General features: G+C 39.7%; 1 protein-coding gene across 1 annotated transcript; it reads right to left on the bottom strand.

The window, feature by feature from the left end:
* Positions 1-21,808: 21,808 nt before the first annotated feature.
* Positions 21,809-25,532, bottom strand: LOC111921771 (receptor protein kinase TMK1). The gene is made up of 2 exons (XM_023917356.3): positions 22,932-25,532; positions 21,809-22,432 (listed from the first exon to the last, which is right to left on the bottom strand). The coding sequence occupies exons 1-2, from the start codon at positions 25,243-25,245 to the stop codon at positions 21,909-21,911; spliced, it is 2,838 nt and encodes a 945-aa protein (XP_023773124.1). The 5' UTR covers positions 25,246-25,532; the 3' UTR covers positions 21,809-21,908.
* Positions 25,533-25,989: the final 457 nt, after the last annotated feature.

Raw genomic sequence — 25,989 nt, 5'->3', positions numbered from 1 at the left:
GAAGTTCGCCGTCACGAACTTCCACCAATCCTTCGCTCCCAGACGGAGCTGGTTCAGGGCAAACCGTACTCTCAGATGTTCCGGACATGAACAAGTGTAGAAGCATCCCTCGATATCAGCAATCCATCTCATCGCAGCGATCGGATCCTGCGTCCCGTCAAACTCAGGTGGCTTCGTGTTGCTGAACTCCCGAAACAGCAACGAGTCACCTCCCTGAGGTCTGGCAGCGGCCACAGCTGCGGTAGCTGCAGCCTCAGTCAACGCGGCGTACCGCTCATCAAAGGTCTCCATCAAAGTGGTCTTAATAGACCCAAACATCTCCGGAATCTCAGCCCGGATCGCTGCAACCACTTCCTCATGAATCATCTGACGAATCACCTCGTCACTCACACTGCTCGTACTCGGTCTGTGGCATGGTCCAACCATGATGCCTCTGAAATACAACATAGAACTATCAGAGACTCTATCGAGCATAATCGCACTCGATAACGCAACCCTAATCAGTCTCCAATACCCAGGGATTCTTACTTGGGTCGCCCACTGACCCGGTGTCTTCGGTAGTACGGGCCCAATACTACCGACCACACCGCATCAGCATTCATCCCAAGTCCTCCTCCCCAAACCCCGGATCCTGAGTACTCTACTCTTGTTATGCACTAACCACCCGCTCGCTCACAAAGCATCTCATAGGAACAGACTTCCCTAGACTAAGGCATCACAATTCAGGCCCCTCTAGTCCTATCATGAATACCTAGTCTTCTAGCATGCATAATAATTCATATCATATCATATCTCTTAACACATCATTGTAAGGATATTTTGGGGTTCTTTACCGTTCGGGCGCTAGCTGATCGTACACACTGCTTCATTTTTGTTTACCACAAAATCCTTTATAAAAATTTTATGCCTTTGTTTTTAAAAGTTTTCCTCAAATCCTCGGTTTGAGTTCAGTTACGCCCGAAGGTGTACCCGAATCCCTCAAACCAAGGCTCTGATACCAAATTGTAACAACGGAAAATTTAAAACAAATTTTTCATTTTTAAAAATGTATTTTCATCCAAAACAAGGCATAAATATCCAACGTATCATGTCATAATACAATCACATAAATCCCAAGATCATAAATCATACATCAGTGTGTACTGATCACGCCGGCGCCTTCCCACGGTCCTCGCTAGTACCTGAAACACATACGAAACAACTATAAGCATAAATGCTTAGTGAGTTCCCCAAAATACAACTTACGCACATACGCCTTTCCAGGCCCTGACCTTCCGGTCCATGTGTCTCAGGGGACTTCCGTCCCTGCTGGGTAAACCTTCCGGTCCTACCCACGCCAACCTTACGGTTCACATTACAATGCCTTCCGGCCCATAACATAATGCCTTCCGGCCCATATCAAGCATATCATACATAGCACATATAACAATTAACTTATCACATATAGCACATATGTCTCATACCATATCCGACCTTCCGGTCACACAGTCCAACCCTTCCAGGTATAGTATAGTGAGAAGACTCACCTCGTGAATATCGATAGCTAGCAAATCCCGAAATCACACGTGCTCGATCCTCCGAGCTACAATCTCCCTATATCATCATACGTCTCTTATTAACATTTTTACCACTAAGGTTGACTACCCTTTTTAAGTCAACACTAGTCAACTCTTGGTCAACGGTCAACGGTCAACTTTGACCGGACTCGGCGAGTGCGCTAGGGCGACTCGGCAAGTCTAGACGTTTTCACCAATCTCTCTAGGATTCCCTTTTGACACGTCGAGTATTCCCCCTGACTCGATGAGTTCCACCTGGAAGAATCGCGGGGCCACCCCGACTCAACTCGCCGAGTCTCAAGAACAACTCGGCGAGTCCCAGTTCAACTCAGACCATCTGTCAACCCTCTTTGACTCGCCCTGACTCACTGAGTCAACCTATGACTCGACTGGACCACTCACTGGGCGATCTGAGGGCAATCTTCAAGCTACTCGCCGAGTCTGATCATCAGACTCGGCGAGTCCATGCCATGCAATCACTCAAACTTGCTTCTAAGGTCAGATCTGTTCCAACAATTCATAGATCTGGCCTTCCTAGACTGATTCAACACGTAAAGTCCTTATCTTGGTGTTTAAAACACACCCCATGGCTCATAAATGACATTTTGACCTAAGGCATAAGGATTCCAATCCAAAACCTCCATTGATTCACAAAAAGCTTGGGCAAAGGGACACTCTGGACCTCCAAGGGTCCAGATCTATGGTCTAAATCGCTTAAGGGACCAAGGGAGCACTAGATCTAGCCACAAAAGGGCTCAACAAGCCCTAAATCAATGAAAACATCAACATAGCAGAGGATAGCTCGAAGATATTACCTCAAATGTGATGCTCTGGACCCCAAACTCTCAGGAAGTGGCTCCTCTTGCCTTTCCTTAGATGATCCTCCCTTTTCCTTGCAAGATGACACCTCCAAGATCAATAATGGCCTCCTTCTATGCTCCAAACGCTCACACTCGATTAGGGTTTCACTCAAGGGACTGGTGAGCACAAATGACGGCCATAAGGCCCTTTAAATAGGTCCCAAACCCGAGAAATTAGGGCTTCATTAAACAGCACGGACTCGCCGAGTCCATACCTTGGACTCGCCGAGTCCAGGAGCGAACATGCGTCCAGATCTGTGATCCTACTCGGCGAGTCTGAGCTCCAACTCGCCGAGTCCCCTCTCAAAACACCAAAAACATAAACATAAAAGATACCTGGAAATCCGGGCTGTTACATAAAGTATACTTTTAGTTCAAAGCACTTAGGCCCCTTAGTGTTTATAGTCTTATACCATGTAAGGTTTGGTATACTTAGTTCACTATAAACAAGGGCTCTGATACCAATCTGTCACACCCCGAAACCCTGGGCGGAAACGTTCCAGGGCGGAGGTGACTTCATGTTAAGTATCATAACCAATGTATATAGTAAGCAAAGTAAACAACCATTACATTACATATTAGAATTTACATTTGTTTGAAAGTAAAAAGTTACAAGTGTTATACATATCTATATATGAACAAAAGTAAAGACGTGTCTTCTACAAACTCCATCTTCGCCAAAAGAGTTGCTGAGGGTACCTGTCTAATGCGAACCTGGAATACAAGTAGTTTGAAAATCAGCAAAAAGCTGGTGAGTTCATAAGCGGTTTTGTTTTTTGAAAAATGAACAAGTTTCCTTTCGGTTTCTGAAAAAGTTACGAACCCAAGAAAATCCCATATTTTCTTATATGTAAAGTTTGGTTATCTGTTTTGTTACACAAATCTAGTTATGAACAACTGTTATCCCAGGAAAATCCCATATTTTCCTAAAAGTTCGTTACCGAGCTGAAATGTAATGTAAAAGATGTATTCTGAAAACCTGGTTATCCTTGTGAAGTGTATTAGTTTTATCATAAAGTAAACTAATTACTAAACCATTATTACTATCAAGTAAATCTCTGTTATCCAAATTGCGAGTTCCATAACCATACGATAGACTAGATATGGCAATAAGTAGTCCACATCACTTTATGACTTTCGTCACCCTTGAACCTTTCGGTTCGGCTGTAGCTAGCAGCCAGGTGTGGGGTAGTCAGCCCCGTATAGATCTATACACTCAAGTCACGTTCCTATCTAAGAGATTCTGGTTACAGGGGCGGTCCTCCACTCGCTTATCTTTGTGGAGTGTTTCCGAGGACGTGTCTCCAATTTATAGGAATAACAAATTTACTAGTAATAATACAGAAAATCTGTTACAAATAGTGAATCTTCCACTCGCATATCTCTATGGAGTGTTACCGAGGACAAATCAAACGTACCAATATGTTGCTTTTAACAATAATGATATGGAACTATTCATTTGTGAAATATAAAACAAAACAGTTTATAAAGAGTTTCACAAATAGCTTGAAAACTAACTGTACAGGTTTAACATTTGGTTAATACTGTTTTCCAATGTTAAAAGCATGTGATTATCAAACATTTTAAATGTAATAAATAGTTACAAGATATTCTTGTACCTTTGTTTGTATTCTCCCCCTGAAAACATTGAAAAACACTGAAAAAGGGTAGGGGTATGAACTCACCAGTCGAGGAACGTGTCGTCTAGGATGTTAAGTGTCAGATCGGGGCTTGATAATGCGTGAGGTTCCTATGTAATATGAAACGATACACAATTGTATCTAATTATACTTCAAACCACTAATTAGATAAGAGTAAACACTTCTAGACGCGAAAACACTTCAATCCAAGTGTTTGGAGTGACCCGGGTAGCATCTATGGACGAGTATGGCTTGGATATGGAGTTTAATCTTCAAGAGTAAACTCCTTTAGGAGTTTATGGTCCAAATGACCCTCTCCCCATGCATTTACGGTCGTAAACTCATGGTGGGGGTGTTCTTGGTTGCTAAATGGCCTTATAACTCATGAGGGGTGATGCTAGGCTTGGTTTCAATGCATTTGAATGAGATTTGAACATCCTAAGGACCATTTTAGGAGTTTACGGCAGTAAACTATGAGTTTACGGCCGTAAAATCTTATGTGCCATGTCTTAAGGTGTTTTGGAGGTCCTAGGTAAATTACAATGCACATAGGAAGGTTCTAGGGTTGATTACATCGCTTAGGAAGTGATTGGGACTTGAATTGACCTTGGAAAAATATTTTACGGTCTATGAAGATGTTCTTGGGAGTTTACTACCTTAAACACATGAGTTTACAACCGTAAACTCATGTTTGTCCATGATTCATGGGTTTTAGTGGTTGTAGGTTAAGCATACAAAGTTCTGGGTCCAATTCCAAGCCATACAAGGTGTTAAAGGCACTTTAACACCCATTGGAGGAGTTTATGGTCTAAGGAGGTGTGTTTATGGTCCAAGAATGTTCTTGGGCCATAAACTCAAGTTTTTCCCATTTGATTACGTTTTGGTGCATTACTTGATGGATTATAAGGTTCTATGCACTCATGGAAGTTCATGGAGGCTTTTGGAAGTGTTTAAGGGCAATTTAACACCTTAAAAAGGTGTTTATGGTCAATGAATGAGGGTTTACGGTCCGAGCATGTTCTTGGGCCATAAACTCATGTACATACCTCAAATGGTGCGATTTTGGGGTCCTAAGCTCATGCATGCAAGTTTCTAATCCATATCTAAGCACTAGAAGTGGTTTGGAGGGGTTTTGGGGCTTCAAAACCCTCTTTAGGGGTGTTCACGGTTTTGGGAGGGTCCCCAAACCGTAAACACATGTTCATGGGTGTTTTTGGATGATTCAAACATGAATTTGCATACCAATCAAGTTAGACAACAAGTTAGGATAGATTGCTTACCAAATTGAGGCTTGAAAGAGGGTTTTTGGATCAATCTCAAGTCCTAGAGAGAGAGTAGTGAGAGAGAGTGATTTTAAGAGAGAGAAAAAGCTTCAAAATGATGTCACTCAATACCTTATATAAGGGTTGAGTTTATGGCCCGGTGGAATTCTACCCGATACTGACGTTAGACGAGGCTTTTAGTCGCACCCGATTAAGTTGCCGTAACCCGATATAGTTGAAACTAAAAATTTTCCAATTATTAAGTTGGGGTGTTATCATGAGTTTCTAATATGTTTGGACACCCATTAATTCATAATAAACGACCCAAATTTAATGACTTAATTTAATAACAAAACGGAAACAACTCGAAAACGACGAATTTATTAATGGAACGGGTTACAATAACGGAATGAACTTCGGGTTGTCACATTGTATCCCCCCAGCGCTATGGTTCTTTGTTGGAGTTACAGAGGCCTCCAGGCAGCATGAGATTGAGATTGAGTTGCAAACGATGGAGTAGAGGCCCACCCTGGTGCAGTCGCAGCCTGCGCCAAAGCGGTTTAGGACCGCTGATTCTAGGTCGGGGAGTCAGAGGGGCCGCACTTGTGTGAAGTGTGGTAAGGTGCATGATGGAGCTTGTCGATCTTCTTCGGGATACCACAAATGTGGGAAGTAGGTTCACATTGCGAGGGGCTGTCGGCAGCAGGCTCCAGCTTCTGGCATCAGAATTTGTTATCATTATGATCAAGTGGGCCATATAAAGGCCCATTGTCCTTTGCTTGTTGCCAAGCCGACACAAGCTCCAATGCTAGCTACTTTAAGGATCAATGATGGGAGTCAGGGCAGGGTGGAGCTCATGAGGGCTTGAGGTCGTGCTTTCTAGCTCACTGCCTAGGAGGCCAGAGCAGCTCCAGATGTTGTGACTGGTATGTTTCTATCCATTATCTTGTAGATTATGTTTTGTGTTATGCTTATATATGTGCCTCTGTTAGGTACGTTCCTAGTGAACTCTTTATCTGCTCTTGTGTTGTTTGACTAAGATGTGAGTCGGTCCATTGTTTCTCGTTCGTTCAGTGGAGAGCTTGATATGCCTATTGGGGAGTTCAAGTGTCCATTGCAGGTTTCTATCTCCAACGAACACGGGGATTCTGTGTCATCAGTGTATCAGGGTTGTGTATTGGAGATCTTCGGAGTTCAATATCCGATCGATCTGATCCCTATTCCCATGGGGGATGTTTGCATGATTGTGGTCATGGATTGGCTGAGCCGTTTGGTGCCATGATTGATTCTGAGAGCCAACGAGTGGTAGTTTGAACCCCAAGCGGGGAAGAACTGTTTATCTATGGAGAGGGCACCAGGATTGGTTTAGGGTTTAGTTTAGTAGTAAGGGCTCGTCAGTATATTCAGCATGCGTGTGCATGCTACTTCTCTTATGTGGTGGATACGCGTATTGGGGATCAGATTTCAGTTTTAGAGGTCCTGGTTGTCAGGGAGTTCGCAGATTCGTTTCCGGAGAGGCTAACCGGTGTGCCACCTAAGAGGTAGATCGAGTTCAAGACCGACCATGTGCCAGGTGCGGCCCCGATTGCCAAGGCGTCATACCGATTGGCACCGCCTAAGATGTAGGAGTTGTCATCTCATCTGTAGGAGTTGTTAGGCAAGCAGTTCATTAGATCGAGCAGTTCTCTATGGGGAGTGTTGATACTGTTCGTCAAGAAGAAGTTTGCTTCACACTGGATGTGCATTGATTACTGGGAGTTGAACAAGTTAACGGTGAATAACCATTATCCCCTTCCGCAGATTGATGACCTCTTCTATCAGTGGCAGGGTGCATCTTCGTTTTCCGAGATAAATCTGAGGTATGGGTATCATTAGGTCATAGTGAGAGAGGTGGACATGGAGAAGACTACGTTCCGGACTCCTTATGGGCATTACGAGTTTGTGGTGATGCCATTTGGGCTCACCAATGCGCCTGCGGTGTTTATGGATTTGATGAATCAGGTATGCAAGTCGATGCTCGATCATTCCATTATTTTGTTTATCGATGATAATTTGGTGTATTCCAAGACCAGAGAGCAGCATGAGGATCATCTTCGCGAGCTTTTGGGGTTTTTGAGGCAAGAACGGATTTATGCCAAGTTCTCGAAGTGCAAGTTCTGGTTACGAGATGTCTAGTTCCTTGGGCACCTCGTTAACCAGGGTGGGATTTCGGTCGCCCGGCCAAGATCGAGGTCGTGATGCAGTGGGAGGTTCCGAAATCTCCTTCAGATATCAGGAGTTTCTTGGGTATAGCAGGGTACTATCAGATATTTATTTAGGATTTCTCTAAGATTGTGGTACCCCTCACTCGTTTAACAAGGAAGGGGTGGATGTCTGATGGGGTCTTGAGCAGTAGTCGGCATTTGAGATCCTTCGGCGGAGGTTGTGTGAGGCCCGGATATTAACCCACCTAGAGGGAATTGAGGATTTCGTGGTATTCTGTGATGCTTCCATCACTGGTCTGGGGGCAGTCCTCATGCAGAGAGGACGGGTGATTGCTTATGCTTCGCGACAGCTGAAGCTGCACGAGACGCGATATCCCACTCATGATTTGGAGATGGGGGCAGTAGTTTTCGCCCTTAAGATTTGGAGGCACTATCTTAATGGGTCCGTTGTACTATCTACACGGATCACAAGAGTCTGAGGCATATTATGGATCAGCTGAACCTGAACATGAGGCGGCGTAGGTGGCTGAACATAGTTAAGGATTATAATTGTGAGATCCTTTACCATCCGAGTAAAACGAATGTGGTGGTAGATGATTTGAGCCGCAAGTCAAATGGATCTTTGGATAGGGAGACGTGTATGAGGATATCAGTGGATTCCCCGCTTTTGGGATTGATCAGGCAGGCTTAGGCCGAGGGTGTTCGGAAAGAGAATTGGAAGAAAGAGATGATCAAGGGTGAGATTAACAGATTTGTCATGGATAGTCGAGATTTGTTGACCTGGTGTGGTGATGTATGGGTTCCGATGTCTGGTGGAGTCATACAGATTGTGTTTCAGGAGGCTCATAAGTCTCTCTTTTCTATTCATCCAGGGGCCACCAAGATGTAATGGGATTTGAGATTGAGTTATTGGTGGTCGTGTATGAAAAGAGAGATAGTCTGGTATTTTGAGAGATGCATGACCTGCAGGATGGTCAAGGCTGAGTATCAAAGGCTGCATGGAAAGTTGTAGCCTCTAGAGGTTCCCATGTGGAAATGGGAATAGATTTCGATGGATTTTATCACCAACTTGCTGAAGACGATAAAGAATTTTGATGCTATCTGGGACATCGTTGAGCGATTGACCAAGAGTGCACACTTTCTTGCCACTCGGGAGAGTTCTTCGGCCGAGAAGTTGGCCGATGTGTATGTTTGTGAGATCGTTGCTTGCCATGGAGTTCCGGTCTCTATTATTTCAGATTGTGATGTTCGGTTCACCTCTCTTTTTGGCAGAAGTTCCACGAGGAACTAGGCACGAGGTTGCACTTCATCACTGCTTATCATCCGCAGATCGATGGCTAAAGTGAGCAGATTATACAGACCCTTGACGATATGTTGCGGACCTGTGTCATCGATTTCGATGGGAGCTGGTACTCCTACCTACCTTTTGTGGAGTTTTTCTACAACAACAATTATCACTCCAGCATTGGTGTTCCGTCTTTGCGGAGTTTTTCTACAACAACAATTATCACAAAACTTTCCATGTTTCGTAGCTACGAAAGTGTGTATTGGATGATGATGCAGTGGTTTCCTTGGACAATATTCAGGTCGATGAGCACCTAAACTATGTTGAGAGGTCGGTGGCTATCCTGGAAAGGAAGATAAAGGTTTTTCATAACAAGGAAATATCAATGGTAAAGGTGTGATGGCAGCACCGGAGGGGCTCCGAGTGGACCTGGGAGCCGGAAGCTGAGACGCGGAACCTGAGACGCGGAACCGTTATCCTAAGTTGTTCACCGCAGCAGACTTCAAGGACGAAGTCTAGTTCAACTGGAGGAGAACTGTAACATCCCAATGTTCAGGTACTTCTAAACTCATCCTTATGATTCTATTTCATGTCATTTTGGTCCCTAAGTCCAAGAAGTTCTGCTTTAAAGCTATGACAACCCGAAATTTCCATTCTGAACAAACCATATCAAGTCAATAGAAGTTAGAACAGTTACAGTGAAATTCCAGACTTTTGGGTATAAGTTTGAATATTTCAGGATTTACACTTAAGGGGATATCAGGAGAGTGGATGCACTAGGGTTTTGTGCAACACTGTTATTCCAAAACTCTATGATATTAGAGTTTATTTCGGGAATAAAATATTTTCTGCCAAAAATCCCAGGACTATATATAGAAATCTGAACCATATTCATTCATTAGTTACATTTCCAACTAGAGAAAAGTCGAATTCTCTCTCACGGATCTTCGGGTTTTCATCCCAAATCGTGAGTACTTCCATCTAGTTGTATTATATAGCTTAGATTGTGCTTAATAACATCAAAATCGGATCAAAACCCCAAGATTTGAGAGTTTACCGCCCAAGAACACTTGGAGAGTAAACTCTTTTATAAGGGCCAAAGTGTGCCCAATGTCCCTCCAAACCTTGGAACTCAACTTAGGATCTACCATGACATGTTTAGACCACAAAATCATTAAGAAACAAAGGCTAGAAGTGAGTTCACGGCCAAGGATGTTCTTGGGCCGTGAACTCCATTTTAAGGTGTCAAAATGCCCCAAATGTCATCCTTAAGTCAAGAGACTAGCATAGCACTTTACCCTAATGTTTTTAGGACTAGCAAACACCATTAGAACACCAAGAGTAAGGTGTTCATGGCCCAAGAAGTTCCAAGGCCGTGAACTCCAAACAATAGTGCCAAATGGTGCTATAAACTCTTCTAAAGTCTTGTACACTAGCCTAGTTTAGTTCCTAGTTGAATTAGGAACTTGAAAACACCAAAAACACCCATCCAAGGGAGATTACGGCCGTAATCTCCATGGGATTTGGTCCCAGGGCCGTAAACTCCTAAAAGGAGTTATATAATGCCCTAAACTCTTTCATAGACCAAGCCATTAAGTAGAAATGCTTCTTAGGGTCTTGTAGAGCATTAAACACAAAATGGACATATAGGTGTGAGATTACGGCCGTAAACTCATGAGTTTATGACCGTAAACTCATTTGGTAGTGTCATTAGGTCCGTGAACTTCATGGTGGAGTTTTCCTTGAGCCCTACACATAATAGCTTCCCCTACAAACACTTAGATGCAATCCTAGAGGCTAATAACACTTGATAAAGGTGTTTAGCATGTCCTAGGGTGTCTTGACTTATTTATTAATTATTTATAGGCTAATTTGTTACATATATGTGATATTATATGTTAACTAGGATCATAGAGTGTGTTCAAGACTTCACTTGACACCTAACAATCCTACCTCTTCAGTTCATTCGTATCACCCATAATAGGTGAGTTCATACCCCTTAATCAATGTTTTAAATGATTTTAAATGCTTTAATGGGGGGAATACAAGTAGAAAACAGTATGTTATTGAATCACTCATATGTATTTTATAACTGTGTTTTCATCCAGCAGATTTCACATACTTCAAAATATGATGCATGAAATTGTTTTCTATCTTAAAAATACTTTGTTATCAAATGTATTACTTTTGAAATGTTTATTAAAATGACATCAATTCATTGTTAATTATTGTTCAAAACTCATAGATGTTTTACAAAACCATTTTTACCTTCTTGAACAAAACTATACTTATACACTTATGTTCTTATATATGTATTGATGTTATAGTTTTCATCCTTCATTCAGTTTCCCAGACTCTTGTGTAGCAAGGGTGTCTAAACTTGCTTGAACAATCAATTACCTTCCAGTTAACTATTATAGGGATAGTTAGGAGATACATAACATTATTCCTATTACAAGGAATTACATCAGATTCAGTTCATTACATGTTACATGAATACGCTTACATGAATGCCATACATGAGTACCTTTACGTAGATACATTTTCCTGTATACATTTACATGGATACTTGTACCTCGATTCACTAGGATGATTTATTAGTACCTTCTGTGTGAATTGTCCTGCCTATCCCAGTTCAACGGGATATCTAGACGAGACTAACCATTCCGAAGCCCAGCTATTAGCACCAGTGGTCGATGAACATCTATGGATGCCTACAGTTATTACTTATACTAGGAGTACCTTTACGGGACTAACCATTCCTTGGGCCTACTGTTTGCTACAGAGGTTGATGAACATCTACAGATGCCTACGGTTAATACTTATATTAGGAATACTTTTACGGGACTAACCCTTCCTCCCACCTGTTGTAGCTACAGAGGAAAATTGAACAATCTACGGATGTCCAAAGGTTATACATTTAGCAAATCGTGATGTCGTGTTAATCCTAATACAAAAGGATAACACTTACATGATTATATTTTTCCTATTACTTTATTTTGTGAAACATTCACATAAACGATGAGTTAGACTAAGTACTGCTTGTAATAGTCAAAAAGGAAGGAAAAACTATCATTCTTATAGCAAAACATTCGGGTCTTGGTAGAAGTCGATTATATTCTTTTCCTATATTACTTTATTTTGTGATACATTCACATAAACGATGAGTTAGACTAAGTACTGTTTGTAATAGTCAAAAAGGAAGGAAAAACTATCATTCTTATAGCAAAACATTCGGGTCTTGGTAGAAGACGATTATATTGTTTTCCTATATTACTTTATTTTGTGATACATTCACATAAACGATGAGTTAGACTAAGTATTGTTTGTAATAGTCAAAAAGGAAGGAAAAACTATCATTCTTATAGCAAAACATTCAGGTCTTGGTAGAAGACTACATTTCATACTAGTAGGAAACATGAGATTTTCTAGGGTTTTCATACTTACATCAACTATTTCATTTAAAGATTTACATGGCATTCATAACAGCATTCCAAAACAAGACAATGACACTTAAATACTTATGAATTCACCAGCTTTAGGCTGATACTCGCTTGCAAAATAACTTGTATTCTCAGGTCACCAGTTAGACAGGTACGATGGCCAAGCCTTGAGAAGACGGAGCACAGACATGACTCGTCTTATTTTGATTATTCATTTTATTGTTGTACATTATGAAAGAACACACATGTATTAAAACTTTACTTTTAATGCAATGGATGATGTTGTTGCTTGTTTACTACTTTACACTGTTATGATACTTCACATGACGTCCTCCACCCCGGAACGTTTCCGCCGTTCTTGGTTTTGGGGTGTGACAAAAGCCCTAGTGGCAATTTCGTAATTATGGCTGGAAGAGTACGCCATGCATACATGTGTGTACACTGAGCGTATTAGGGTGCGCCCTAGTATTTTGGGCGTACACTTATGTATGAGGGCGTACTAGCTTCAAGAGGAAACCCTAATTTTTAGGGTTTGGGTGGTATTTAAGCAACATATGTCTCATTTTCCCCACCTTTTCAGCCCCCACATGCTTTGAGACATTCTTGCAAACCCTAGCCCTCTTAGTGTGTGTTTTGAGCTCAAGAGAGTGTTCTTGGTGTGTTGAAGGAGGAAGAAGTTGAATTAAGGAGCCATGAAGTGGAAGCAAGCTTGTGGATCTGGGATCTTTGCCTTCGTGAGAAGCTCCAGAATGTATAAAGTCTATACCTTGATATATTGGTTGTAAGATCCCATTTTTGGGTGTTTTATGTTGCTTCTCTTGTCCCAAAGGTCCCATCTTGTGCATGGTTTGTTCTTGACGTTTTGAGCTGTCCTTTAAAACCCTAGGAATGGTCCTTAGCCATAAAAATGAATTCCATTTGGTTAGATTTTAAAAGTTTAATTTTTTCATGAATTTTATGGATGTTACACAACACTTTGTCAACAAGATCAAGCTCTCGACACTGAAGACTTCCAACCCACTTTTTTGCCAACACGTCCACAAAATCCACCCTCTTTTCTACACCTAAAAGATGGAAGAAAACGAAAGAATGAAATATGTGTCAAGGCTCTCACTATTGTCCCGATTCGACCCTGACACTCCTGCCTCCAAGAGTGGAATATGTGTCAAGGCTCTCACTATAAAAGGTCACACACCTCCAACAGTAAAGGTATTGAATCCACACTCTCTAAGCTATACACTAAACCATACACTTATCTCCCTCGGAGACTAACTTGACCATCAGATGGTTCTCCCGAGACCTCCTCTAGGAGTACGGATGACGGTGTGTTTCTTTGTTTTAATACAAATCTCCACCAAGACTCCCCGTATGTGATAAACCACAAAACCTTTATAAGCATAAGGTGTAGGATAATACAAAATATAGTAAAAGGTATAATCGTGTCACACCCCAAAACCGAGAACGACGGAATACGTTCTGGGGTGGAGGACGTCATGTATAGTATCATAACAATGCATAATAGTAAAAACAAGCAACAACATTCATTGCATTAATATAGTAATTGTAATACAAGCGTGTTCTGTACAGTTTGTTAGACACCAAAAAGTATAATCAAAATAAAGAGGAGTCTTATATGTGATCCGCCTTCTCAAAAGCTGCATATGTACCTGTCTACTGATGACCTGAGAATACAAGTTATTTTGAAAACGAGTATCAGCATAAAGCTGGTGAGTTCATAAGCATTTAGTGTCATTGCTTGTATAAAAGTGTTTTTAATCGTGTATTGTAAAAGTTGTTATCAAGTTTGAAAATTGTGTGAATCTCTAGAAAATCCTATATTTTCCAGTAAAAGTAGTCTTCTGCCAAGACTTGGTTACTTGTAGGTTTGATCCTTTGAGTGTGTAAAAGTTTTCCCAATTAGACTCTCAATTATAAAAAAAAATATAGTTTTGGGACTTCATTTATGCAAAGTAAATGGGAAGATAATGTATTATTCCAACAGTGTTACTGCCGGATGAATGGAAAATAAACTGCAGACTCTAGGTAGTGATAAGTATATAATATACCTCGGGGAGTCTGTTTTACCTTTATTTCTTAATTTGTTAATTTAGGGATCCGAATGTGAATTCATATGTAACCATGCGGATAGACGATCGAATGTCTAATGACCCTCCAGGTCACACGTAATGTGGTAACATTTTGTCATCCCTGGGCCTAGTCGGCTCTGACTGTAGCTAGCAGTCGGGATGTGAGAGTGTCTGTCATGTATAGATCTATACACGTAGTGCCCGCTCTCCCTCCAGGAGACTATGGTTACACGGCGAAGGCACAGTGAAGTGTCATATAGAGGAATAGTGTGTCACATTCTGTTTTAGTATATTCTCTTGTATTGGTGTATAGTGTACTTCTCGGTATCATGTATTTAGTGTTCTCTTGTATAGTATATAGTATTCTTCTTATATAGTACTTAACATGTAGTGACTCATAATAGTACTAACTATGGTAAGTATCATAGTAATGGTAGTAAGGAGCGGTAAACCTTAACTATACCTATTATAGTTAAATAGCATGTTGTAGTCTATCTTTGATACACAATAGTATTAAACTGAGTGAAGACATTCATATCCAACACAAATATATACAATATATAACTAAGAATTCAACGACAGTCGGACAGATAACAATATACCCTAAGACCACAATCAAACAAGAACAGGAAATATGGCGAGCTATCAGTCCTAAGTCCTTCAAGTCTTACTTATATAAATATATTGGTGTAGATATAGTTTGGGAACATAAGAAGTTTAAAAAGAATTTGGAAATAGTTTTTCTAACCATTTAACACGAAAAAATGAGTTTGATAAACATTTAAAGCAGTTTTGATGGCAAAGCGGTTAAAAGTATAGAAATCCTTTTTGATTGCGAGTTACAAATCACATGTGATTGATACTATAATTTGTTGGATTCAACTTGTATTCCCCGCCATAAAAGCATTTAAAAACATTTGAAAGGTTAATTAAGGGGTATGAACTCACCTGCAGTGAGTGGAGTGGATGGAATGTCTGGTATGGGCTAGGTGTCAAGTGAGGACTTGAACACACCCACGGATCCTATGTAACATGTAGTGGCACATAATGGTATCTAATTAGTTATTTAATCACTAAATAAGTAAGTAAAGACCCTCTAATGCATGGAAACACCTTGTTTCAAGTGCTAGGAGTGTTAAGGGTTGCATCTAAGGAGAGTATAGTCTCACTTTGGAGTTTACTCCTCAAATGGTAGTACCTATGGGTGTTTACGGTTTTGGAACCATATCCCCCATGAGTTTACGGCCGTAAATTCATGGGAGGGGTGTATTAGTGTGCTTTAAGACTTCATGTTTCACAAGGAAAGGTTCTAAGGTTGATTCAAGGGCTTAGGAAGTGGTTAGGGCATGAATGTCACACCCCGAAACCCAGGGCGGAAATGTTCCGGGGCGGAGGTGACTTCATGTTGAATATCATAACCAATGTACATAGTAACACAGTAAACACAAAACATTACATTACATAGAATCATTTACATTTGTTTGAAAGTAAAGTTATACAAGTGTTATACACATATATCATATGAACAAAAGCAAAGACGAGTCTTCTAACGCTCCGTCTTCTCCAAAAGATGGCGATGTACTTGTCTAATGTTGACCTGAGAATACAAGCAGTTTGAAAATCAGCATAAAGCTGGTGAGTTCATAAGCGGTTTAGTTTTGAAAGAATGAGTTTCCTTTGGTTTTCTGAAAAAGACATTATTCAAGAAAATCCCATGATTTCTTTATAAAAATAGTTTAGTTATTATTCGTTACACGATTCGATTATGAGTAGTTATGTTATCCCAGGAAAATCTCATATTTTCCTATTAGTTTAGTTATCCATTCGTTACTTAATTCGATTACGAGTTGTTATGTTATCCCAGGAAAATCCCACATTTTCCTGAATGTTGCGGTTAGTTCTTAGTTCGGATTTCGATATACTAGTATCTACCATACTTATAGTATTAGTTAGGTATTCTGATATCTTAGTTATCCTAAATTCAAATGTCAATTATCTACTATACTTAGATGTATTTTCGAATATTTGGATACACTCAGAAACGTACATTAACTGTATATTCGATGTTCTGGTGACTTCCAAAAGAGTACATTAGACGTATCTCCGAAACTCTGTCGACATCCAAAGGCGTGTGTTTTCGAAACTCAGTCGATGTCCAGAGGCGTCCTTTCAAATTATTTTCGAAACTCTGGTGACACTCAAGGCGTACACTAATTGTATTTCCAAAGTCTTGGCGTCATCCAAAGGCGTTCTTTCGTATTCGTATTCGTTCTATCCTAATGGTACTTTCGTATTCGTTCTGTCCTAACGGTACTTTCGTACTCGTTCTATCCTATTCGTTCGTATTCGTTCTGTTACTATTCTGGGACGTATTTTATTAGTATTAATCTTAGTATGATTTCTTTGTAAAATGTAACATAGTTTATAACACTTTTTAAAGAAATCTGCATTTAGTCTAACAATTTACTCTGCAATTCGAACCATTGGTTAATACGATTTTCGATATTAAAAGCATAAATAAAATGAAACATTTGAGCTGAAAATAAGTTTAAGTACAAGATTTCCTTGTACCTTTGCTTGTATTCCCCCCCCCCCTGAAAACATTTGAAAAACACGGAAAAAGGGTAGGGGTATGAACTCACCGATTGAGGAACGCGTCGGTTTGGATCTTAAACGTCAGTCCGGGGCTTGCAAACGCACAAGATTCCTATGTATTATGAAAAGATAAACATTTGTATCTAATTATGCTTTGAATTATTAATTAGTTGGGGATATACACTTCTAGATGCGAAAACACTTCATTACAAGTGTTTGGAAGGGACCCGGGTGACATCTATGGACGTATATGGCTTGGATATGGAGTTTACTCTTCAAGAGTAAACTCTCAAGAGAGTTTTCGGCCCTAATGACCCACTCCCCATGAGTTTGCGGCCGTAAACTCATGGTGGGGTGTTCTAGAGTGCTAAATGGCCTTGTATCAATTGAGGGGTGATGCTAGTTTGGGTTCTAAGGCATTGAAAGGTAGTTTGCACATTTTAAGGACCATTTGAGGAGTTTACGGCAGTAAACTATGAGTTTACGGCCGTAAACTCTTATGTACCCATACACAAAGTGTTTTGGTGGTCCTTAGTCAATCACATATGATTTCAAGCCATTTTACAAGCCAAGGGGTGAAGTTTGGGCACCATTTGACCATGTTTTAGGAGTTTACGGCCCAGGAACCCATTCTTGGGGGTTTTACGGCCGTGAACTCCTAAGGGAGTTGTTTTCATCAAGTTTAAGGCTTCTAATTCGATTGTGGTTGTTTCTAGACTTTAATCCAAGGCTATTGGTGTGTTTAAATGGCATTTTAACACTTTAAATTGAGTTTACTACCCATGATATGGAGTTTACGGCCCAAGCATGTTCTTGGGCAGTAAACTCATGTTTACTCCCCAAAATTTGAGTTTAAGGTGTTCTAAGTCCATTCCATTAAGTCTATAAGCCATATCTAAGCTCCAAAGGTGGTTTGGAAGGATTTTAAGGCTCAAAAACCCCACTTATATGTGTTCACGGCCCAAGAATGTTCCAGGGCCGTAAACACATGTTTATGGTCCTAAATCATGATTTGAACTCGAATTTGAAGGTTAAAGATGCTAATCTAAGAGTTAGGGTAGTTACCTTGATGATTTGGAGCCTTAATTTGGTGACTTTGGACCCTTAGATTGGATTTGAGGAGAGAGGTTAGAGAGAGAGAGTGAAAAAGCTTCAAATGAGGCTTAATCAACCTTATATATAGTTCGGGTTTGGGACACGGTGGAATTCTACCCGCTACCGACGTTAAACGGGGCTTTTGGTCGCACCCGATTAAGTTGTCGTAACCCGGCGGGACCGATTATAAAAATTTCCAAATTAATAATTTGGGCCGTTTACATGAGTTTCTAAGGAGTTTGGACACTCATAAGATTATAATAAACATATAAATTTAAATAACTTAGCCCAAAAACGAAATCGGAACGAATCGCTAAAGACGGGTTTTACGGACAGAACGAGTTACGGCGACGGAATAACTTCGGGTTGTCACAATGAATTGCGCACTTTTTGGAGTTTACGGTCCTTGGACCATTTTTGGGGAGTTTACTACCGTAAACCCATGAGTTTACGACAGTAAACTCATGGTTACTTCATCCACTTCGAGTTTTGGGGTTCCTAGATCAATCATGCAAGTCCCTAGTTCATTTGCTAAGCATAGGAAGGAGTTTGGGGCATCAAAACCCCTCTTTGGGGTGTTTACGGTTTTGGGAGATCCCCAGACCGTAAATACATGATCTTGAGGTTTTTGGGGGTTTAATCCATGGATACTAAGCCAATAACTAGTTAGGAGAAGTATACTTACTTATAATGAGCTTGTAAGAGTGATTAGAGCCCCAAAAACACAAGTGTGTTCTTGGTGTTCTTGAAGATTTGAAGATCACTTGAAGATCTAAGTAAAAATCAAAATCCATGGATGAAAATGATGTAGAAACACTAGATTTAGTGTTGTATGAACGAATTTAGGGAATAAAACTTACATTTTGGCGGATTTGGAAGGATGAATTTATGATAGTTGAAAGAAAAACCTTGTGTTCTTGAGTGGGGAGTGTAAGAATGAGGGCCAAAGGAGTAAACTCATGCTATATGCATGAGTCTTGGGGAAAGAGGGTGTTTACGGCCCAAACACCCTTGTTTGGCCGTAAACACCTAGCTAAGGTGTCGGGTTGTTCGGTTTGCCACACGTCGCTAATTACGTCACTTCCTTTTATTAAATCGTTTGACGAAAAATAAAATAAAGCACCAAACGGGTTTTTGAATAGTATTTGAAGTGTTTGACTGTGGAAATTATATAAATGAAAATTTCGGGTTGTCACAAATCGTACAGACTCACTTTACATAATACAGACATGCCTAATGTATAAACTACTAAAATGCATAAAGTTGACTAACAGCTTGCACATAATTGTTGGCGTGTTGCTTGAGTGTGTATTAGGATAGTTGCGGATAGCAAAGCTTGTTGCGACTAACTACTTATCAATCTGCAACATTTGCTTTGGTCACTTCTTCTATGTTTCTACAACATTTTTGTCCAAAGGAATCATAATAGACTTTTTCTTAGTCAAACAAAATACCCCACATAAATCATTGAAAGGGCCAGAATGTATATCCACAACCCGACAACAAACCCCCGTCAATACCAACTCCAAATTGGACTCTCAAATCGGCAATCCATTTCCTGATCCTACTTACTATAAAAGTCTACATTACCATATTTCTTATTTTGTTAAAGATATTTATCTTCATACTCCTCATACAACTCAGGTGAACATACTCAAACAAACATTGGCTACATTTAAGGTACACCAAATCTCGCTCCATGCATCTTCATTCCTACACATATGTGGAATGGGTCAGGTGCCTTACCACCCGACGATCAACCTCCGACTATTGCATCTTCCTCGGTGATAACCTCATTTTATGGTCCCCCAAACTACAACCTACCTTATCCAGTTTACATGTAGAAGCTGAATATTATGGAATTGCAAACATAGTCTCTAAAGCATGTTGGCTACAAACCTGTTGTTCAAACTTCATTGTCCTCTCTCCAAGACCACTATAGTATATTGTAATGTTAATGCAATCTACTTATCAGAAAACTAAGTCCAACACTAACACATAAAGCAAAAGGTGAAGTTCACTTTGTATGTGAAAAAACACTTTGGTGGATATCCACTTTGTATGTGAAAAATTAGCAAAAGACGAAAGTGCAAGTTCTTCATATTCCTTCTTATACCAACTAGCCTACATGTTTACTAGGCACCTACAATAAGTTCTATTTGATAATTTTCGGACAGTTTTAGCATCTGTTAACCTCCTGCTACGACTTGCACGGTAAGGGTGTATTAGACTAGGTATGTATTATATTGTATTTATGTTGTTACTTGTTAGCAATAACTTCTATACATAAATCCTTGATTGTATATTTATACCAACGAGAGGATGTATCAAGAATTCTTTAAACTTTCATTTTCTATATTTAAGGTTCAAGTGTCGTTAGTTGGACGTAGCTATTACATCATTATCTCTTTTGGTTCTTTTAGGCTTAAAGTATTTGGGATTATGTGATAATTTATAAAATTTAATTTATGAATAAATAAAACATTGAAGTCCAACCCACCCGTATTTGGGATTATGTGATAATTTATAAAATTTTAATTTATGAATAAATAAAACATTGAAGTCCAACCTACCCATCTCACAAGCTTGTGACTCATGTTTTGAAGACATCAACCACCACTGAATATCTTAAAGTTTCGATGTATTATAAATATATTAATCGGTAGATACAAACTTTGTCCCAGACTGGGCACTTCGCATAGTGATGATCACACCACCAATAAATTTATGAATAAAAAAATTAAAGAATAAATAAATATTCTAAAATGCACCAAACGGTCTCCAATTCTTTTTTTATATAAATCCACCAAGAAATATATAACATTAAACATGAAAAGTTTGGTGATGATGTCCAAAACACAATCCCGATCGAAAAAAAAAAGTAATTGTATTTGATTTTAAACTCATTCATTTTACAATTGGTTACGAAAAGGGGTTATAATTTAACTTTTGATTTAAGGTTTTTCAGAAATAGATTGACGCTATGTTGCTTAAGTACCAATTTGTCATTTTTTGTAATTATTAATTGTTAATTGGAAAATGAGCTGGACATCCCATATAGTTAATTAATTATTAATTCCCAATTTTAACATATTATATCAAAATGATTCCGTAATTCCCGGGCTAATCATCGTGATCACGGGATTAAACATATAAAAACGGAAGAGTAAGAATTGGAGATATGCTGGTCACGTATATTTGAATTTATTTAATTTATTATGTAATGGCCAATGGGCACAGTTGGGTTGACTATAAAAAACTAATTGGTAACTTAAGCATGCATGCTGACAGTAACCAAATCCAGTGATCTGCAAGATACAGCTTACGATGCATACTGTACAAAAATGAATTCAGATAAAATCATTATATTTTATCATTTATCTATATGTTCATTTATATCTATACTAAGGATAAATTTACAATTAAAAAAAAAAAAAAAAAAAAAAACTCATTTATTTATAAACTTTAATAAAAACCTGAATATTAAAATAATAATAAAATGTTTAACTATTTTTTTATACTTATAAAAAGTTGCTAAAAAAAACTGGTGAAATAGTTACTAAAATTTAAAATTGATTCGAAGCTTGATGAAATTCCTGTATGACTTTGATGTTTATGTTGATTGCTGGCTACTTAAAATAGAAGCTGACTTTTTACGGTCAAGCTCGCAAGGAGTGTAACAGCACGACATTTTATGCACAAGGTATGGGATTTTAAGGCTAATTGCGAGAACTTCCTATTAATTTAGCAATTTCAAAATTAAAAGAGTGACAAGCAAAAAAAAACACAAAAGCATCTCTTGATAATTCAACAAGTACAGCAGAATAAAAAGATAAACAAGCATACCAGAAAGAATGAACAAACAAATCCGGGTGGTTCCGTCATCGTCCATCCTGTGAAGTGAAGGAATCGGCAAAGCCAGAAGGGCGAGTTGGAATACTTGTTTGCGTATTATCATTACTCCCAATAACTGATGAATTATCATACCCGCTCATACCCTCCAAAGCTTGCCATTTCTTGACGGCTTGTGGCAAAGTCATGTCAAGGTCTATACCGTAAATATCATCAGGGTCAGGGTCGGAAGGTTTCCAAAGCTCGGCTAGGGAGGAGAGCACATTGACCGCATGGCTCATGTCGGGTCTCTGGTGCGGTTCACGCGCACAGCAGTGACCGGCTAGTTCAGCCACGGTGCTGAGACTGGCCAGGGCTTCTTCATCGAGGTCAAGTGTCGGGTCAATTGCTTTTTGGAAGGTGTCTTTGTTTATGTGCATACGCCGGAACCATTGGACCAGGTGGACGCTTTCTTCTTGTTGGGTTTCGTCCAGGGCTCTTCTCCCCGTTATCAGTTCCATTAGGATTACACCGAAGCTGAACACGTCGATCTTTGTTGTTACTCTTCCCGTCACTACGTACAATTATGTAAACAAAACAGGTTAGCTACGTTTCGTATAAACAATATTTGAAAAAGGTAAAGATACAATTACCAGAAACCGATGATAAACGAGGGTAAATTTGTAAACTACTACTTATTGGGGAAACTCTTCGTCGTACAATAAAACATTAAACGTTATTTATGCTTAAATTATACATATAGCTTATGCCTTGTCCATTACATAAAAAAGAAATGTAAATTTTCCTAATGCATTAATAGTGTTGTTTTTTCTTAATGGACTATTAAATGGATTACGTAAGGAGGCTTTTTCCTTTTCACTTGATACAAATAAAACCGCTTACTAGAGAAAGTCATATGAGGTTTCTCCGTGAAGTGCTAAACATCTATCGTTTCCTTTGATTTTCCCAAATGTATGGTTATTTTCTCAAATATCTTTATTTTTAACATCACACCAAGCCATTGACATATAAAAGTAGAGTAACAAAATGTGGATCAAAATGAGAAGGAATACCAGCGTATTCAGGAGCAAGATAACCAAAAGTGCCAGCTAATCTTGTGACGAGGGAAGCTTTCCCATCAGGGGCGAGTCGAACGAGTCCAAAATCAGCAACTTTAGCCCGCATATCATCACCAAGAAGAATATTAGACGGTTTAAGATCTCTATGAATAAAACTTTGTTGTGCCAAACCATGTAAATACTCAACACCTCTAGCAACATCTAATGCAATTATCAATCTTTTTGTCCATTCAAGCGGTTTCAAACCTTCTTCTTGCCAATCAAATAAAAACCGACTTAGTGTACCTTGAGGCATATACTCATAAACAAGAAGCCTCTCATTTCCATCCAAACAATATCCAAGAAGTGCCACCAAATGCCTATGCCTAACCTTTGTTAAAACAGCTATTTCAGATTTAAACTCATCCAGCCCCTTTTCACTCATCACACCCGACTCCATCCTTTTAACCGCAATCTTGGTCCCATCATGTAACTCGCCTTTGTAAACTGTCCCGAACCCTCCTCTTCCCAATATATTATTCGGGCTGAAATTATTTGTCACATTTTTCAAAACTTGAATTGAAATCACCATGTTCCCAGCTTCCACGATGTGGATGTCACTTGGGCCACTACTCGTGTGACTAAAGGATTCGTTTGTGGGGGCACTTGAACCTGCGATTGTGATCTTCACCCCGTCCCCATCAGATGCTGAATGCCGGGGGTGGATCACCATCGTGTTTTGATATGGGATACGGTTAGTTTGCTTTCGTTTAGCTTTGTAGACACAGACACCCAGCAATCCCGCGAAAAAAACCGCACAAACACCACCAACCACCGATCCCACCACCACGCCGGTGTTTGAACTTTTCCCACCACCGCCACCTCCTCCTCCGTTTGGCTTACTCCCGCCGCCGCCGCCAGAAGGGGAAACCGGTGTCAGACTTGGACCCGCCTTTCCGATATCAAGATTCCCTTCGGTCTTCACGTTAACGGTTTTGCTAAAATCCGGAACTGGTCCGTAAAGATGATTATTCGAAAAATCAATCGCAATCAAACTGGGTAAATCTTTGAGTTCATCGGGTATAGTTCCGGTAAGATTATTATTTGAAAGAATCAACCTTTGAAGTGATTTAAAGGACGCAAATTTGGGAGAAATGGTTCCTGTTAGACCCATTTTTTGAAAATTAATCACAGTTATATTCCCATCGCTGGAACATGTGATCCCTAACCATGAATTACACGGATCGTTTCCCTTCCAATTATCAGCAAAAGTATGCGGGTAACCCACAGATTCTGCCACACCAAGCAGAATATCAACACGATTATCACAAGGAGCACCAGGATTCGGTAAACAGAAACTATTAAGCCCGCTTAAATCAACAGCCACAGTCTTATCAAAACTTGGAGTAGGTCCCTGTAAGAGATTATTAGTCAGGTTCACAACTTTTAAAGATTGTAAACCTAATAAAGATTGTGGAACAGGCCCTGTTAAGCTATTATCTCTTAAACTCAAATTCTGCAACTCGTTCAGACCTGAAAAATCCGGTAAAGGACCGGAAAACAAGTTCCCGTGAAGCCAAACTTCAGTCAATTGCGTCATGTTTTGAAGAACTTGGAGAGTTCCGTTTAGTTTAGACCTACTGTTCTGACCATTCAACCAAAGGCTTTGAATCGATGAACCCGAAAACGAACTCGGTAACCCACCCTCCAGATAATTAAACGATAAATGCAGAGTTGTCAGCCCCGCAAACGCATCACCGCCGAAGAAATCCGGGATTTTTCCTGTGATGTTGGCCGACGTCGCCGAGAAAACTTGCAAAGTGGAGGCGGATTTTAAACTGTCCGGGATAGACCACGAACTAAAACCGTTGTAATCCAGATAAACGTGTTGTAAAGAAGACATACCGTCGAAGAAATCGGTAGGTATTGAAGTTAAACTGTTGTTACTGAGTAAAAGGTTCTGGAGCTGAGTTAACCCGGCGAGACTCGGGAGTGAGCCGGTGAGTTGATTGTTTTGAAATTCCAGAACTTGTAGTTCCGTGAGGTTGTTGAGTGTCTGCGGAAGATAACCTTTGAGGTTCTGGTTACCGGCTTGGATCCTGGTGACCCGGTTGTCTCTTGAGCACTGAATTTGCTGCCATTTACATGGATTAGGATCAGACCAATCGAGTGATTTGGGTGGACTGAGATTCGATTTCAGAGCCTGCATTACAACAGCATCGTTCGCGCTCGACTGTGACTGAACAAAAATGATCGAAACAGACAAGAAATAGACGATAAACAGGAGAAATCCACCAAAATTTTCATAACCCAGAAAGGGTTTCATCATTTCAAACGCCAATCGATAATCAGAACCAGGTTCGGTTCCTCTGAGGAGTGGACTGTGGTTAGGGTTTTGTCGAGGGGTCGATGAAAATTGCAATTCCCTTTGCAGGAAATGTGTGATTGAGGAAAAAGAAGCTTTTATGAGTCCGATTGAACGGCGGTGATGAAGGTAAAGATTGAAAAGGAAAGAGAGAGAGAAAAAAGATGGAATTTTTGCAAGAAAGAGAGAGAGAATCGGGGAGGGTGAGGGATGAATGCTTTCATTACAAAAATAATGTGGAGACCAGGGATGATACAGTTGTCGCATATATGCGTGTATGTATGGTCCTTCACCTCTTTACTACACAAGTGACAAAAATGGTCCTAAGGTTACACCTAAATCATATTCGGTCCTTGTAGATCCTGGTGCTCACGTTCAACTACTTATATGTTTTCATAAAAGTATTTCCCTATATGTTAAAACTAGTTGTAAAACCCGTATATTATACGGGTTGATTAAAACAAAATGTTAAATAGAAACGATTAAATGAGAAGTTTATTTGAATTCGAAATTTGAAATAAATAAAAATTATGAGAAAAAAAACATGCAAAAAATAAATAAATTAAAACTATTGTTTAGTTATCAGACCCGTATACTAAACAGGTTAATTATAACAAAATGTTAAACACAAAGGTTTAAACTATAAATTTATTTGAAATTGAAATTGAAATTTAAAATTTAAAATTTGAAATTAATTTCATTATGGTA

Source organism: Lactuca sativa, chromosome 3, assembly GCF_002870075.4.
Source record: "Lactuca sativa cultivar Salinas chromosome 3, Lsat_Salinas_v11, whole genome shotgun sequence".
Classification (NCBI taxonomy): domain Eukaryota; kingdom Viridiplantae; phylum Streptophyta; class Magnoliopsida; order Asterales; family Asteraceae; genus Lactuca; species Lactuca sativa.
The sequence above is the reverse complement of the archived record's forward strand: the minus strand, read 5'-3'. Positions and strand labels throughout refer to the sequence as shown.

Coding starts and splice junctions, on each gene's coding strand:
- LOC111921771 (XM_023917356.3), bottom strand. CDS start 25,245: ATGATGAAACCCTTTCTGGGTTATGAAAATTTTGGTGGATTTCTCCTG. Junction 22,433..22,931: donor TCTTGCTCCTGAATACGCTG/GTATTCCTTCTC, acceptor AATTGTACGTAG/TGACGGGAAGAGTAACAACA.